Source organism: Cucurbita pepo, chromosome LG16 (assembly GCF_002806865.2).
Source record: "Cucurbita pepo subsp. pepo cultivar mu-cu-16 chromosome LG16, ASM280686v2, whole genome shotgun sequence".
NCBI lineage: Eukaryota > Viridiplantae > Streptophyta > Magnoliopsida > Cucurbitales > Cucurbitaceae > Cucurbita > Cucurbita pepo.
The window spans coordinates 7,091,151-7,108,624 of record NC_036653.1 but is presented as its reverse complement, the minus strand read 5'-3'; the positions used below and the strand labels follow the sequence as shown (position 1 = coordinate 7,108,624).

General features: G+C 33.0%; 2 protein-coding genes and 2 non-coding genes across 7 annotated transcripts; all 4 read left to right on the top strand.

Moving 5' to 3' along the window:
- The first annotated feature begins 29 nt into the window (after positions 1-29).
- On the top strand, positions 30-115 carry LOC111777942. Its single transcript, XR_002812464.1, has one exon. It is a non-coding gene; the product is annotated as a small nucleolar RNA snoR114 (small nucleolar RNA).
- Positions 116-270: 155 nt separating this feature from the next.
- Positions 271-353, top strand: LOC111777945. The gene has a single exon (XR_002812466.1). It is a non-coding gene; the product is annotated as a small nucleolar RNA snoR114 (small nucleolar RNA).
- Positions 354-6,183: 5,830 nt separating this feature from the next.
- Positions 6,184-10,397, top strand: LOC111777278 (probable serine/threonine-protein kinase WNK4). Of its 2 annotated transcripts, XM_023656807.1 has the most exons (7): positions 6,184-6,825; positions 6,972-7,237; positions 8,322-8,545; positions 8,622-8,779; positions 8,864-9,173; positions 9,245-9,577; positions 9,652-10,397. In XM_023656807.1, the coding sequence occupies exons 1-7, from the start codon at positions 6,718-6,720 to the stop codon at positions 10,194-10,196; spliced, it is 1,944 nt and encodes a 647-aa protein (XP_023512575.1). In that variant the 5' UTR covers positions 6,184-6,717; the 3' UTR covers positions 10,197-10,397. The 2 variants fall into 2 exon arrangements, with proteins under 2 accessions (XP_023512575.1, XP_023512576.1); XM_023656808.1 differs by lacking the exon at positions 6,972-7,237 and having other exon boundaries at positions 6,756-6,825.
- A 323-nt stretch (positions 10,398-10,720) lies between these two features.
- LOC111777279 (CBL-interacting serine/threonine-protein kinase 11-like) lies at positions 10,721-16,945 on the top strand. Of its 3 annotated transcripts, none has more exons than XM_023656811.1 (4): positions 10,721-10,875; positions 12,572-13,026; positions 13,401-13,473; positions 15,285-16,945. In XM_023656811.1, exons 2-4 carry the CDS (start codon positions 13,002-13,004, stop codon positions 16,501-16,503), a joined length of 1,317 nt encoding a protein of 438 aa, XP_023512579.1. In that variant the 5' UTR covers positions 10,721-10,875; positions 12,572-13,001; the 3' UTR covers positions 16,504-16,945. The 3 variants fall into 3 exon arrangements, with proteins under 3 accessions (XP_023512579.1, XP_023512577.1, XP_023512578.1); XM_023656809.1 differs by having other exon boundaries at positions 12,566-13,026; XM_023656810.1 differs by lacking the exon at positions 10,721-10,875 and adding an exon at positions 10,982-11,059 and having other exon boundaries at positions 12,566-13,026.
- Positions 16,946-17,474: the final 529 nt, after the last annotated feature.

Below are 17,474 nucleotides of genomic sequence, written 5' to 3'. Positions count from 1 at the left end.
GGTTCGATTCCCGATGGTTGCATTTCCACAAGCTGTGAAGATAATTACGCTTTCAGTGATGGTGGGTCCATCACGCCAATCATTCTCCCGGATGACAATAAGCGTTACTGAGCTTGTCTTTTTTCTTTTTCTTTCCCTATTTTTAAAGTCCATTGTACTAAGAAAGAAAAAAAGACACAAGTTTACAATAGCACCAGTGGTCTAGTGGTAGAATAGTACTCTGTCACGGTACAAACCCGGGTTTGATTCTCCGACTGGTGCAATTACAATAAGCTATGATGATTTACGCTTAAGTGATGGTTGGGGTCCATCACACACTTCCGATCTAATTAGACGTTGGCGTTGCAGAGCTTGACCCATTTTTTTCCCCTCATTAAAATTCATTTTCAAATTTATTATTAAAGTATTATTGAAGTCAAAAAAGATATTTACAACATTTTAATATTTAAATGACTTTTCATCACGTGCTATTTCCACGTAACTTCCTTCTTTTTCCACCTTAAAAGTTTTTTTGGGGTAATATTTTAAACAGGAAGCAATCTTCTTTTTTTATTATTATTATTATTTCTTTTACAGATTTTAAATTTACGAATATATTATATATTTGATTAAAAATTTAATAGATAAATTACAATTATTTAAAATCCATAAAATATAAAATTAAAAGTTTTGACTTATTAAATATTTATAAAAATCAAAGAATTAAATTGACATGGTTTCACACGCTAAACTTATAATTATAAATGGAAGAATATTGAACTAATAAAAAAAAACAGAATATTTATAAGATTTGACTATATTCTGCAACCCTAGTTGTTTTAATTTACTGATAAATAAATAAATAAATATATATATATATATAGATTCGTTGAACGTTTCCCTATCACTTAAAAACTATTTTCATATTATATTAATTATGAATTTCAAAGAATTAGATGTCGAAATTATTCGGTATTAAACTGTCGGCTTCAGGAAAAACTATCAATTTTATTTATTTATTTATTTTTTTTGAAAAAATCAAACGTCCCTTTTTTTATTCTCTCTCTTACTACGATGAAATGATCTAAGAAGCTTACGTTATTAATATTTTTAAATAAATAATACCAAAAAAATTTTTATTAAAATTTCATATAAAGTTATGAGCTGTGACCGTCGATCCAAGGCGGCTATGGTGATAGACATAGAAACGATCAAAAAGTCATAACTAGAAGCTTTTGAAAGGACCAACTTCAGTAGGTGCAAATATAATTCGTCGACTTTTTAGCTTTAGGAGGTCGACTTAACAAGTCTCGGTTGCGAGTGTATATGGTCAAATGACATTCACTAGGTTTAAGAGAGTCCACATTAGCAAACTTGAAAACACGGGTTGGGTTTGGAAAATCTTTTAGACTAATTTGAAAACTCGAAATTTTAAGTTGACTAGGATAGTGACCCGAGCAACCAGTTCATAACCCAACCCTCTATTTTCGTATCAAGTTGGTTAGGTTGACCTTACCACAAAAATGTAACTCATGAACCGACTCAAATTTTAAATTTTTAAAAAATTATCATAAAAATGTCAACTCTCCACATTGATATGATATTGTCGACTCCAAGTTATTATAAGCTCTCATAGTTTTGCTTTGAGCTTCCTTAAGAGGTCTCATTCAAATGGAGAGAGTATTCCTTTATTATAAACCCATGATCATTCCCTAAATTAGCGGATGTGAAACTTTCATCCAACACCTTTATAAGTTGGGTTGAGTAGTTTAGATTAGTCGGATAATCGAGACATATAAACATCCCTACTTCTTAAAGCAAACAATATAGTAAATCACATACGAAATATATTTAAATTTTGTTGAATAAAAATGGAAATATTATGGTAAAATAAATATGGAAATTTAGGAACAATATATGATTAAAATATGAAAAATTGGCATTGCAAGAACCACTTATTGAGGTTCCATTACTTTTACTAAAGTCTTTGGATCAGACTTCAAATTTCGTTGATGTCTTTTCAAACGTAAATTTAATTCTAGATAACGCTTCATGTTACAAATTATATATATATATATATAAATCTTAGTCCTTTATAATTTGTCAACAAAATAAATATGGAATATTTTACTATATAGTAATAATTATTATTATATGCAATCGTGACTCAACCCATCATATTATATATATAAATATATATATATATGGGGTGACATTATGATCCAAATTTGTGCTATGTGCCCATATCATACACAAATGGTTGTTGCTTTCAAAGCTATGTTTATGAACATGCTAACTCAATTATTAAGAGAAAAGTGGAGGCTTTGGAATCTTCCCGATATTCGAGATTGTATCTAATTATTTTTAAATTGTTTAAAAATTAACTAATATATTTAATATTTATCGATATATTTGATATAAATTTGAATTTTATGTATAATAAAATCTTAAACTTTCATTTTTTTATTTAGTAATTTATTGTCGTATTAAATTTTTAAAAATTAACTAATATGTCAGATTTGAAATTTATTATATTTTTAAAAAAATTTAAAAACTAATAAAATATATATCTAATAAAATTAGATATTATAGTTTATTTATCATTTTATAAATTTCAATAAAAAATTTTAATTTTTTTTTTTAAATTTGTTATTAATTCTATTAAAACTTATAATATATATACATATGTATGATTTAGCAGCTAAATAATAATAAATAAATAATTAATTAATTAAAATTGTTGTGGCTATGAAAAATTGATTTAAAGTGGATAATTAATTGGATAGTTGACTATTTTTGTTGGTGTTTTTGTGAGAAATCAATGGCTGCCAGTCCCAGCGGTGCCTTCAATGGGGAATCTAATCATGATTATATGCACCAACCCAATAAGATTCCAAACCCTTTCTTTTCTACAATTAAATTTAATTTTTTAATTAATTAATTATTTATTTATTTATTTTTAAATAATTGATCAAATTTAAATTTGAATTCTCTTCATCCTAGCCACCTTTGTCAAAACAATGGAAATATAAAACCTTCTCCTTTTGTCTTTATTAATAATCCCCAATAAATTATTTAATTAATAATCTCACGTTCTCTCCAGATATAACTAGTTTTGAAATGTTTCTACGAGTAAAAATCATTATTACATATTTTATATTACGAGTCAAATATGACATAAAATTAGTTTAAGTAAAATATATATATATATATATATATAAAGTACCTAAGATGAAATTTGCACACGTGTAGATAGATATTTTTAAATATTTAAATAGCCACATTTTCTCTCTCTTCAATTATTTAATTTAAGGATTTTTTTTTTCTTTGTGAAGATTAATATAGAACATTATAAATAAGACAAAATAATAATAATAATAATAATAATAATAATAATAATAATATTAATGCATAAAGAGCCAAAAATTAGGATAATCTAAACGAAAATTTTTCTTTTTAATGTTTTTTATGTGCGTAGAAATTCGATTTTAATTTAATTTAATTTATTGGAAAACACCGGATTATGACGTTGAGTGGATGACTTTTTTACCCTTCGAATACTTATATAATTGTTAAGAGTATTATAAATAAATAAAAAACCAATAGTTTTATTGGTCAATATATTATTAATTATTAATTTTCTCTATAAGTCGTTGATTATTGAAATAAGTCAACTTGAGTTTTTGATTCAAATACAAACCAAGCTAATTAGTTTATTTACATAAATTTTGATATAACTAAATATTTAGTTTCTATTTAGTAAATGAATATAAAGATTAAAATCATTCAAAATATTAAATCAATATTTAAATTAAAACTTTAATTGATTTTACAGAATTATAAGGATATATAAATTGAATGTACAAACCATTTAAATTAATTTAACAGAATTATAAGGGTTTATAAATTAAATTCAACTTGCTTATAATTTAAAATATATAAATTAATAGTTTAATAAAATAAAATAAAAATGTTAAATTAATTCAACAGTTTAATCTATATTAGAGCGTGGAATATATTTAGGAATGAATTATGGTTTAATATATGTATCATATTTGACTATTTGTTACTGGCAAATATGTTGTATGATTGAGGATATTTAGTCTTTTATTATCGTCTACCATATGTATCATATTTGAAAATTTGACCATTTATTATAGGCAAATATTTTATATGATATTTAGTATTCCATTACGGTTTATCATAGTTACCATATTTGACATTTTATTATAGACAAATATCTTGTATGATTGAGGATATTTAGTCTCTCGTTACGGTTTACCATAAGTATCATGACCATTTATTATAGACAAATATCTTATATAATTGACAACATTTAGTCTTCCTATCATATTTAACCCTTCAAATATCTTGTATCTATTTATTACTTTTTCTATTTCTTTGGTAATTTATTTGATTCAAGAGAGATTTTTCACCGCTATTTAGATGTGGTGATTTTAACAAATATTCTCAATAAATATTTATTAGAACGTGACAAAAATTATAGCAAATTAAATAAAATACTTTTTAATAGAAAAGTCAACGTCTAATTTTTATTTTCTTCCTCCTAAAATCATCCAAATTTTAATTAGAAAATAATAAATCCTAAAATTATATGCATGGTGATAAAATATATATATATATATATATATATATATATATATATATTAAGGAAAATTGTGTAATTTAAGACACATTTTCTAAAATAGTGTAAGAGGGTAAAGAGTATATTTATGGCGAGTCATGTAAATTAAAAATTGTCAATTTATTAAATGTTTTAATAATTTTGAAATTAACTAACATTTAATCTAATCAATTGCCAATTAAATGCGGGCTATTTAAATATCTAATTAATGAAATCATGGTATAAAATATCAATAAAAAAATTTAAAATAATCACGAAAATAAATCAAATTTATTAAATTTAATACAAATCATTATTAGAATGGAAATTAGTTTTTATTAAATATATAACTTAAAAAAATCTATTATAACAACTTTTCTTAAAGTTCCAATTTATTAAATTAAAAGCTAATTTAATAACTCGAGATAATTATTGTCGATATTTATTATTATATTTATTTCATCGTGTCACAGTAGAACCAGAATCATTTTATCTGTAAAAGATATTTATTTTTTAAAATTGATGCAAGTATTTTTTTATATACTTGGGAATAAAGAAAAAAATAATTTATATTTAGAATATATGAGAAAATTAAAATATTAAACACTTTTTTTTAATAAAAATAAAATTATTCAACACATTACTGTCTCTTGGAAAAAAAATACCATCTTATCTAAATATGTGATTGGATGGGGACACCTGGCAATTAAACTGTGGAGACACGAACAAAAATAGGATTTNATTAAAAAAAAAAAAAAAAAAAAAAAAGAGAAAAGGAGATTTGATGGAAGGACCATCCTAGGTGGTCGATATTGGAGGTATCCACTCATCAGTACTTGCTAAAGCGTCGGCTGATCTGGCATGAAACAAAAGTCAAATAGTGATGACGTGTTCATTACTACAAAACAGCGTCGTTTGGTGGTATGGTGGCGATAACACTTAATTTTGTTATTTTTTTCCTCAAATTTCATTTTAATTTCGACGTGCGTTAATAATCATAAAATTAAACATGAAAAACGTGTTGTATTTCTTACCATATTATAAATTTTCATTTGAAAAATTCCTAAAACGTTATTTTTATTTTTTTAATATACTCTTTATTTATATGTTTTTTTTAATAAATTATAAAATACTAAAAATTAATTTTATTAAAATTAGTGAATTTACATACATTTTTTATATTGCTATTTTTTAAAATTAGTAGACAACATTTAAATTTACAAATAATATTTCCATATAAATTTTTAGAAAAAAAAATAATTTTGAAATATTTATAAAATATATTTAAAATTAACAAAACCATACAATTATGTAATTTAACCATTAATTTCTAAAATTTATCTAAAATATATATAATATAAAATATTACCAAATTTTGGTGGGGACCACACAGGCGGTGTCAGTTCCGTTCCGTTCCGTTCCGTTCCGTTTCATCTCCGTCTTCATCTGATATCACTGTGTCTATATGACCCTCAGAAAAGAATAAATTCAGCATTTTGAACTTTTTTTTTTTTTTTTGTTTTTTTTTTTTTGTAATTATTAATAATTATTTATTTAATTTTTATTTTCTTGTTCCTATTTCCGTTTCCAAATTTGCCATCTCTGTGTTTCGTCGTCTGCTCTGTTCTTTCTTGTTTCTCAGCCGCTTATGCTTTGAACCAAACATGGCCACAGAATTCTCCAAGTTCCGTAGTGCCTTTTCCCAAATACGGAAACGACCAACAGGCAATTACCAATTAACCCTTTTGGGTTCTCTTTGATTTCCTAATTTGACTCTCCACTTGCCAAACACAACCCAGAGCAAAAACCTGGTGGTGGGTTTCATACATATTACACAACTGGAAGCTCTCGAGCTAAATGGTTTTGAAGATCGGAACCTTCCAGACGTCCAGCACGGCGGTGGGGATGGGATGTATTATGCTTAGAATTGACTATTCCAGGCTTTTTTGGGTTCTTTTCCGCCACTTTTCTTACGAGAATCACGACGGAAAGCCGCACATTTAGTTTCTCTCTGCCGCCTTCGCCGCCGCCACCACCACCACCACCACCGCTTTCATTTGCCCTTTTTTGGGTTCTTTTTTCTTTTCTCGTTTTTGCCCTTTTATCTCTCTGTTATGCCCTTGATTTGTTCGTCGAACATGTTGAAGAACACTCGTAACAGCCCTGATTGGAACTCGGAATTTGGGTACGTTGAAACCGATCCGACATGTCGTTACGGCCGTGTAAGTACTTTTTTTTGCTCAATCTTGATTCTCTTTTCTGCATGGAACTTGTTTGTGTGTTGGATTTGAGGTGGGAATATTTTAAGATCATTGATGATTGATTAAGCTTTGTGATGAACTGAAGAACTTGATGAACATTTATATAGTTTGAAGAAGTTTTGGGAAAAGGGGCTATGAAGACAGTGTACAAAGCCATTGATGAGTTTCTTGGAATTGAAGTGGCGTGGAGTCAGGTGAAACTCAATGAAGTTCTCCGGTCACCGGAGGATTTGCAGCGGTTGTATTCGGAAGTTCATCTACTTAGTACGCTTAAGCATGAATCGATCATGCGATTCTACACCTCTTGGATCGATGTCGAACGCAAAACGTTCAACTTCATTACTGAATTGTTTACTTCTGGAACGCTTAGAGAGTAAGTTTTAATCCATGTCTTTAGTATATTCGAGGTTTGGTGTAATGTTGCGAGATCTTACGTTGGTTGGAGAGAAGAACGAAACATTCTTTATAAGGGTGTGGAAACTTCTCCCTGGAAAACGGGGGAAGCCCGTTAAGGGAAAGCTGAAAAAGGACAATATTTGGTGGGCTTGGGCTGTTATTAATGGTATCAGAGCCAGACACTGGACTGTGTGACAGCAAGGACGCTGGACCCTCAAGGGGGTGGATTGTTAGATCCTACATCTGTTAGAGAGGGGAACAAAACATTCTTTATAAGGGTGTGGAAACCTCTCCGTAGCAGACGCGTTTTAAAACCTTGAGGGGAAGCCTTTGAAGGGAAACCACAAAGAGGATAATATCTACTAGCGGTGGGCTTGGGCTGTTACAAATGATATCAGAGCTAGACACCGAGCGATGTGTCAGTGAGGACGCTGGACTCCTAAGGGGGTGGATTGTGAGATCCTACATCGGTTGGAGTAGGGAACGAAAACATTCTTTATAATGTCGTGGGAACCTCTCCTTGACGGACACGTTTTAAAACTTTTAGGGGAAGCCCAAATAAGACAATATTTGCAAGTGGTGGGCTTGGGCTGTTATAAATGGTATTAGAGTCTGAGCGGTGTGATAGCGAGAACGCTGGACCCTTAAGGGGGTGGATTGTTAGATCCTACATCAGTTGGAGAGGGGAACAAAACATTCTTTATAAGGTTGTGGAAACCTCTCCCTAGCCGACGCGTTTTAAAACCTTGAGGGGACAGCCCAAAGAGGACAATATCTGCTAGCGGTGGGCTTGGACTTGGGTTTTACAAATAGTATGAAAGCTTGACACCGGACGGTGTGCCAATGAGGACACTGGGCCCCCAAGGGGTGGATTGTGAGATCCCGCAGCGGTTGAAGAGGGGAACGAAACATTCTTTATAAGGGTGTGGAGACCTCTCCCGCGTTTTAAAACCTTGAGGGGAAGCCGTCTAAGGGAAAGTCCAAAGAGGACAATATATGCTAGCGGTGAGCTTGGACGGTTACAAATGTGATGGTCTATAACAATCTTCTTACTTCTGCAGATATGTAAAGAAGTATAGGCGAGTCGATATCAGAGCCATTAAGAGCTGGGCGCGCCAGATTCTACGCGGGCTCGTTTATTTGCATGAACACGACCCTCCGATAATACACAGAGATTTGAAGTGCGATAATATCTTTGTAAACGGCCATCTTGGACAAGTCAAGATTGGTGACTTGGGGCTTGCAGCTATACTCCATGGTTCCAGATCTGCTCACAGTGTTATAGGTTCGAATTCATCGTTATTCTATTACCAAAGACTTACAGATTCTATGATTGATAATTAATCTCGAGCTTTTTGCAGGCACACCGGAGTTTATGGCGCCGGAATTATACGAGGAAGATTACAACGAGCTGGTTGATGTCTACTCGTTCGGCATGTGTGTTATGGAGATGCTTACTTCCGAGTACCCGTATAGCGAGTGTTCTAATCCAGCACAGATTTACAAGAAAGTCACGTCGGTAAGGGAACACGGGTTGAGAATCGATATCGGTTTCGTTAAGGGAACAAGAATCGAATACCTACACTACTCTTTCTTTATGCAGGGGAAGCTGCCAGCAGCATTGTACAAGATTCACGACGCGGAAGCACAGAGATTTATTAAGAAATGTTTGGTACCGGTATTGATGAGGGCGTCTGCTAAGGAACTCTTGGCCGATCCGTTTCTGAAGGTCGATGGAGATAGACCTTTGTCGATCGAGAGGAATCAAAACCAGAAGCCATTTCTAAATGCCAAAGAGATGGAGAAATTGCACTTAAGTGAAGGTTTAAACAGGACGAACATGACGATCACCGGGAAGCTGAACCCCGAAGACGATACGCTCTTTCTTAGAGTTCAGATTGCTGATAAAGATGGTAACTTTTCGCATTTTCCGTGCTACAGCGTCGAGATTTTACTGTCAACCTGATGCTTGACCTGTCTGCAGGCTCTCTTAGGAACATATACTTCCCGTTCGACATAGTTAACGACACAGGGTTAGACGTAGCAATGGAGATGGTGAAAGAATTGGAGATCTCCGATTGGGAGCCGTTCGAAATAGCGGACATGATCGAAGGAGAGATATCGGCTCTGGTTCCAAACTGGAATAGAAGCGAGTTACCCAACCATAGACTCGGTTTCAGCTATTCAGAAGAAGACGATGATGCAGCTCATCGTACTCTCCGCTCCATCTCCTCGTCGTCCCGAGCAACAACTTTGAGTCTCATCACCTCTCCCAAAACAAATCAAAACATATCAAATGGTTTAAGTTGGTTCCCAGGTATGGCTCAAGATTTCATTTTACTGGTTCTAATGCTATGAAAATTGACACGACGCCCCGACCACTATTTTCAGATGAAATGCTCGACGATAGCAGCTCACAGTGCTCATCAGCGTCGGGAACATACTCGAACTTGAATTACGTCAGCAGCGACGAGTACGAGACCGGTATGAGTTCAGTCCGGGTAGATCAACATAACAACATCAATAAGATTCAAAACTCCTCAAGATTTTGTCCTGTTGAGAGCCGCAAAAACAAGGATTTCATGGCTGGGCTTCTATACAAGCAGAGCCAATGTGCGGTAGCAGGGTCATCTCAAGGAGCTACCTCTGGTCGCAAAGACAAGAGGGGAACGGACGGCCGGACATTAACAAGGAACAGGTCACTAGTAGATGTACATAGCCAATTGCTGCATCGTTCGTTGGTCGAGGAAGTGAATCGAAGACGGTTATTCAAGACGGTTGGAGCGGTCGAAAGCATCGGGTTTCAAGCACCTTGTGAGGTTTCTTCCAGCAAAAGGGTTTCGAGTAGGCTACCGATCGGGAACCGAAGTAGCGATGTAGCGAGAACAAGGAGAAACGACGATATTAGGTGGGAAGTTGTTGGAAGGAGAACATGAAGGTAGTAATATGGCTTGAGTTATTTGGGTGTTTTTGTATGTATAATGTGTGTGCTTGTTTTGTTTTTCGGCTAGTGTCACGGTCATGCTTGTCTAAGGCGTGTTGTGATATCTCGCTCCTTCTAGAAACGATGTTATATTTGTTTGCAAATCTCTCCCTCACTTCATCTTATTGACATGTATTTCTTTCATTCGCGTCGAGTATAACCGTCTAAGTCCATCGCTAACATATTTTGTCCGCTCTAACAATCTAAGCTGGTCGTGAAATCTACCACGGTTTTTTTTTTCTTTTCCAAAGCGCACTTAAATGTCTTCGTAATTTGAAAAACAATTTAAAAATTTGTATTTTCTTTAAAAAAATAATAATAATAACATGTTTTATATCATAATTTTTTCAAATTATTAATTTTGTATACGAAATTTTAAAAATTAAATTGGTATTTCTGTATTGAACGAATTCAACCTATAAAAGGTGGGTTGGGGATTTGGCGCGAAGGTTATTGTTTCGACTATTGAAACCAAAATACTCCGTACTCCCGAGGATGGAGGGGGAGCGAATGGCGGTAACGGTGGTTAGGGTTCCGGTGATGGAAGAGAGAAGGTGAGTTGCCATGGAAATGCTTTTGAAGCGGAGATTGAACATGTGCATTGCGACGAAAACCTGAGGGGGATCCTAATGGTATATTACGATAGTAGTTATTTAGTTTTCAATCTGAATCTTGTACGATTGCTGCTTGTATTTTCGTTTTTCGCTTTCTTTTCCTTGCCGTGTCTTCTCTGTTGCTTTGATCATTCGCTTACTCTGGACTCTTGTGATGACGCTTTGCTGAAGGTTTCGCTCCGTCCTCTCCTTAATTTTTCTGGTAAATGAATTTATATGCGTTATTGATTATCGAAATCGGTCTCTCCTTTTCGGTGTTTAGTTCTTTGGTAGAGTGCGAATCACAAANTTTTTTTTTTTTTTTTTTTTTTTTTTTTTTTTTTTTTTTTTTTTTTTTTTTTTTGGATAAATATAGAATGAGTGAGTTGAGTAATGGATGGTCGGAGGCTTTACGCAAAGGTGTTGCTATGTATTGAACGAGCTTGAAATCAACTGTGATGCTTTTGTCATTTCGACCTAGAGATTTCGATGTTGAAGGGGCCGCTGTTTAATGGAGTTTGTTTTTCTGATGAATGACGTTCTAATGGAATTGGTTTGAAATTTTGTGATAGGAATGTGATTTTTTCACCATTTAATCATTGATCTACGTTTTCCATTATATTATATTTATGGTTGAGAAATATAACAAGCACCTGGAAATTTCTCAGAAGAGAAACCAAATAACTGTGCAGAAATATTAGCAAGTATGATGACATTACCGCCATAGATTTGGACCATTTGGTCTTAAAACTTGATCCAAACTGTAAGAGTATAGCCTACATTTGAGATCCCGTGCAAGGCATCTGGCCAACTTTTGAAGGTACAACTTCATACCAGGAATAGAAAAAGAGGTTAATCTACAAAGACGTCATGAATTATAGCGCTCTATTTTCTGGACCTCTTCCATGCCTTTTGAGCTTGAACACCATCATAATATTAGACTGCATTTTCTATTTGCTTGCTATAGTTGTATTGATATATTAGAGTTCACAGTTCTCTCTGCTACTAACTTGATTTGATTTGATTTGATTTGATTTTTATCTTTGTTATATTTCCATGTAATAGGAGATGAATTATCAATTGGATTTATGGAATTGTGCTAGTTAGCTCGAGGATAAAAATCTAAGCTAGTCTCTAATCAGGATATTTCTACCGTCTCTGTTGAAAACAGAGCAGGTTTTCCAACTTCACTCGGTAGACTCACCTAGTTGATCCCATGTTCAAGGACGATAAGATTTTGTTTAAGAAATTCCAGCAACTAATTTTGAACCTTTTTGTGTCATGGGTTGATTTCTTTGTTGCACACTACAGCTGGTCTTAGCCAAAAGGCTGAGAGAGGCATAAGGTTGCTTTCTTCGTGAAAATTGCTTCCAAGTAAATGTTTGGTCTGGCTCATAGAAGAGGATATCGTGTTTTTAAATTTAGGTCATTTGTTCCGTTAAGTGTAAATTTTCATTTTCATTTCTACTGAAAGATATTTATGTGTGATTGTTTACATGCTGTGTCGCTGCCCTTTCTTTCGTATCTGTTGATATTTTGTGCAATGAAGCTGCAAGTGAATGAAATGTATATATATATATATTAAAATCATTTAATTATCTTAAAAGAAACTAAATACATCTATTTCCTTAATGAATTTTAACCCAACACTTCCTTACCAATATTTTTTTTTTTATCATCTGGGTTTGGTTTAAATTTTGTTTTTGAGTTCTCATTGTGGTAATTCCAGCTACAGTCGTGCAATATTGAAGAACGGTGAAAGTAAATGATTGTAAAACGGCTTCCGAGAAGTATGAACCATCGGTTGCTTAAAAATGATGGAAGAATATCAAGTAGGAGTGGAGGGCCAGGTTTCTAAAGGGGATCTCTGATACACGCATCCATGGGACCATGATCACAAAACAGATAAGTCTCTTTCCATCCCTTCAACTATTTTTGTTCCATAACTCATTAAATTATGCGTTGAATTGAAGAAGAGATGTCTATAATTCGTAATTCCTTTATAAAATTCAGTGATACTCTTTCCATTGAGCTACATGGATTGTCGAAATAAATCTAAGCATAACGAATTTACTCACGATCAAGGTCGGACATATGGCAGACAGGTTAAAATAGTATGGAGCACTAAGGTTTGGGTTTTCTGATCACCATGGTGCGTCTCTCCGATGTGGGACACTCGCGCCTTGCACGGTATACCATACATTATTCTTGATAAATTTAATCATGCCTATTTGGTATTTAAAATTTTAATATGTTTTCAAACTCTTAATTTTTTAATTCAGTGTGTAAGTTTACATTGATACATGTGTAATCATGAGGTATTGAAACCTTCACGAAGATTTATGGAAATGACATTGGCATTCAAGTTATATTAATTATTAAGCGTGAACTTATTTTAGGCTCAATATAATAAGGTAGGTGGATCTGTTGATCAAAGTTTCCACACATCCACCCGTGGTTCCGAAAGTATTTTGGGGCATTATTATTATTATGATTATGATTATTATTCTTTAAATTGTTTCTGATTTGAATTCGTACGGTTTTTTCTTTGTTTTATATTTTAGGTATCTTCAGGCGCGTGGATATGCGTTCACATGCCTGCCTCTTCTCTCTCCATAGGATGATTCCGAACCAAAGGTGAAATTTCCCTCCTGCCCTTGATTTCTTCCATTTTCTTGGTTTTTTTTTTTTTTTTTTAAGAAATCAAATTTAATCTTAAATTTTGAAATTTTAATATCAAGTTTTACATAAAATTTACTTTAATTAATATCTAAATTAACCATTGCATAACTTCGAAAAATCTTATAATTTTGAATAAAAACATGTCTTTAATGACATTCTTTTTAAACCCTGTCATTTTTGGTCCTGAATGTACTACAATTCCATGAAGTATATGATAATGTTTTTTTTATAATGAATTTTTAATGAAATTTTAAATCTCTTTTTTTAAATTTAAGAATAAAATTACAATTTGATGAATTTAAAAATTAGAGTAAATTTACTAAAATTTTCTCTATCTTTTTATTCATTTAAATTTTAAAATTCAACTTTAATTTTCAGCAATTTATTGTCTGCTTCGCAGAAGCAACCTAAGGAATTATTACAAAACGACTAAATACTAAAAAAAAAGATAAATAATAGTTGGAAGAAAAATTCAATGAACCCACACCGTATGAAAAAAGAATTAATATTGGCTATTGCGTAAGTCGGCTTTGTTCTATGTTTTAGCTGTTAAATAACCATGCAATATTTGATGCTTACTCAATAATATATAAATTCTCAACTAGGATTAATTAATTCATAGACTTTATAAATTGTGTTTAATTATTATTTTTATAATATTATATTATGTTATTTACATCTTAATTTTAAAAATGAGTTTATAACATGAAATTATGTATTTTTCAAAGTCTTCATTATTTTTAATGTAACTTGTAAATTTTAAAATTTGTAATTGAAAACCTGAAATGACTACCTTATATATAAAAAACACAAATTTGTATACTTAAATCCATTTAATCAATTGAAATATTTTAAATTTGTATTTTAGGACAGCCACATTTTAGATTGTATTTTATATTTATTGAAACAAAATTTAACAAATAATTCTTTTTTCCTTTTTTACTAAAAGAAAATTAATTTTTTCAATAATTATTTAGTTTTATGGTCTAAATTGTAATTTTTCCTTTGAATTTCTATTTTCGTATCCTTGACCAAAAGCCGCCCTAATTTTTTCTCAAAATCTTCCTATTCTTACCATTTTATATTTGTCAGAAAGACAATCCCAAAATCTGAAATGATCAAACCAAAGCCAGATATACGAAAGAAAATCCGACAGTTTCCAACTTTAGCTCGAAAACGACATGTTTCACCGTCGTTTCATGTCCAAGTTCAACCTCAATTAATTTCAGCCGTCATAGCACGGCGCCGACGTGGCAGACTTAACAAGCGTGTCATTTACCTAGCCAATCACAATATAACAAGTACCCCTTAACCCAAATCTTTATTAAATAATTAAGTTTAATAATGAATTAAATCAGTTAATTCCCATTCCCAAGGTTGCTTCTGCCTCCACGTCGCTGGATTCCCTTTCTCTCTTAATTATTTTTAAAATTTAAATTATTAAATAACTAATTCTCCATTTGCTGTGCGATTCCAGAAAGCTCAGCCAATAAAATTCCCCAAAAAAAAAGAAAAAAAAAAACATTAATAATATAGAAATTCCATTTTCACCATTTTCACCATTTTCGCTTTCTTCAAAATTTTCTCTATATTAACTGTTCTCTCTCTCTCTGTCCACAATCATTTTCGAAATCTCTTCGGGTGATTTCTGTTCTCGGCTTCTGACCGATCATCTCTTTAATTTCCGTTCGATCTCTGGCCATCTGCCGCCGCAAGATGCCGGAGATCGAACCCTCTCCCCCCGATAACGATGCCTTATTTGGCAGGTACGAGCTCGGCAAGCTCCTTGGCTGCGGCGCCTTTGCCAAGGTCTACCATGCCCGTGACCTCCATTCCGGCCAAAGCGTCGCCATCAAAGTCATCAACAAGAAGAAGATCAACGGCTCAATCCTAATGCTCAACATCAAGCGGGAGATCACCATCATGCGCCATCTCCGCCACCCTCACATCGTCAAACTCCTTGAGATCCTCGCTACCAAATCCAAGATCTACTTTGTTATGGAGTTCGTCAGAGGCGGTGAGCTCTTCGCTAAGATCGCCATTGGCAGGTTCAGCGAGAATCTCAGCCGGAAATTCTTCCGCCAGTTGATCTCCGCCGTTGGATTCTGTCACGCGCGTGGGATCTACCACCGCGATTTGAAGCCGGAGAATCTCCTCGTCGATGAGAATGCGAATCTCAAGGTTTCCGACTTCGGTCTCAGTGCGGTTACGGATCAGATCCGCGCCGATGGCCTTTTGCACACTCTCTGTGGAACTCCGGCGTATGTCGCGCCGGAGATTTTATCGAAGAAGGGATACGACGGTGCGAAAATCGATGTGTGGTCATGTGGTGTGACTCTCTTCGTCTTGAACGCCGGTTACCTTCCGTTCAACGATTCGAATCTAATGGTGTTGTATAAGAAGATTTACAGGGGGGATTATCGGTGCCCTAAATGGATGTCGCCTGATCTCCAGAGGTTTCTGTCACGACTTCTCGATACGAATCCCCAAACCAGGATCACCATCAATGAGATTCTGAATGATCCGTGGTTCACAAATGGAGGAGATACAGACATCAATTTCTACCATGATTACGAGGTCAAATCGGAAGCGAAGGTCGAATCTCCATCGAAGAACTTAAACGCTTTCGACATTATATCGTTCTCGTCGGGATTAGATCTGTCTGGTTTGTTTGACGATTTGCAATACGCAGTGGAGGACAGTGAGCGATTCGTACTGGCGGAGTCGCCGGAAAAGATCCTGGAAGAGGTGGAGGAATTCGCTAGGTCTGAGAATTTGAAGGTTAAGAAACAGAGAGAATTTTTAGTTGAATTGTTTGGACAGAATCATAATTTTTCTATCCGGATAGAAATTTTCCGGTTGATCAACGGATTGGCGGTGGTGGAAGTGAGAAGAAGAGGTGTCGATGCAGTATCATATAAGCAACTGTTGAAGAAAAAGCTGAAATGTCATCTCATCGACAACGTAGCGTCGACGTCCCGATAGAACTCCGGTGACCGGAACCAGTCAGACGTGGATTTCTTCCGAACCCAACAGGAAAATTCGGGCAAATGATAGAAGGTGATTAATATCTTTTCATTATCCCATTGAATTAATAATGATAATAATAATGGAAGAGTAAATAAAGAAAAAAAAAAAAAAGAGGAATTAAGAGTCCCATGAAGTAGTTAAGAAGTATATGTTAATGTCATTTTTCATTTGCATTTTGATCGGCTTTTCTCAGCCTTTTTATGTACATAGTTTTTTTTTTTTTTTTTCATTTTTTTCAAAAAAAAAAGTTTTGTATCTAAAGATCCCGCCAAATGTTAATATCAACCAAAATTGAATATATTCATCGTTTTTTTTTCTTTTTCTTTTTTTCATTATGTTTCTTTTTCCTGCTAAATATCTTTGATTCTAAGACAATGGTTCATGGGGGAGTTCTCTAGAATTGAAATTGTTCACATTTTGATACTTGAAAAGCCTAGTTAAAATCTAGTTGTAGAAGTTTTTGTTTTTATTTATTTATTTATTTATTTATTTTGAGATTGCGTATGGAACAAAGATTATTTTAATAATTTTATTGCTCGAATTGCCTCGTCTTGCCCCGTTGTCAACCTTTCGAGTTAGGAAATGGTATGCTGCTTAAATGTGTGGCCAAAAAATGTTCTGGCCACACGAAAACAACTATCACATATCAACGTCAATAGGTCATAGTTTGTATATATATATATATATATATATTATAATTAAAAGAAGCATATGAGTTCTTTTATTTACAGTATTTTATTAATTAATTTTATCAATTAACATATGACTATAAACTTTGAATTTTTTACCTTATTTAAAATTGTTATTTGTAAATTTTTAAAAGTATCGAAATTTAGGAACTAAATTTCCTCACAATTGGGAGACTAAATTTGTAAATTAAAAAGTTTTGTATTTAAAAAAAAATATATATGGTGAGAGAGAGGCAA

Coding starts and splice junctions, on each gene's coding strand:
- LOC111777278 (XM_023656807.1), top strand. CDS start 6,718: ATGCCCTTGATTTGTTCGTCGAACATGTTGAAGAACACTCGTAACAGC. Junction 6,826..6,971: donor CGACATGTCGTTACGGCCGT/GTAAGTACTTTT, acceptor ACATTTATATAG/TTTGAAGAAGTTTTGGGAAA. Junction 8,780..8,863: donor TTTACAAGAAAGTCACGTCG/GTAAGGGAACAC, acceptor TTCTTTATGCAG/GGGAAGCTGCCAGCAGCATT.
- LOC111777279 (XM_023656811.1), top strand. CDS start 13,002: ATGTGGGACACTCGCGCCTTGCACG. Junction 13,027..13,400: donor GGACACTCGCGCCTTGCACG/GTATACCATACA, acceptor TTTATATTTTAG/GTATCTTCAGGCGCGTGGAT. Junction 13,474..15,284: donor AGGATGATTCCGAACCAAAG/GTGAAATTTCCC, acceptor CTTATTTGGCAG/GTACGAGCTCGGCAAGCTCC.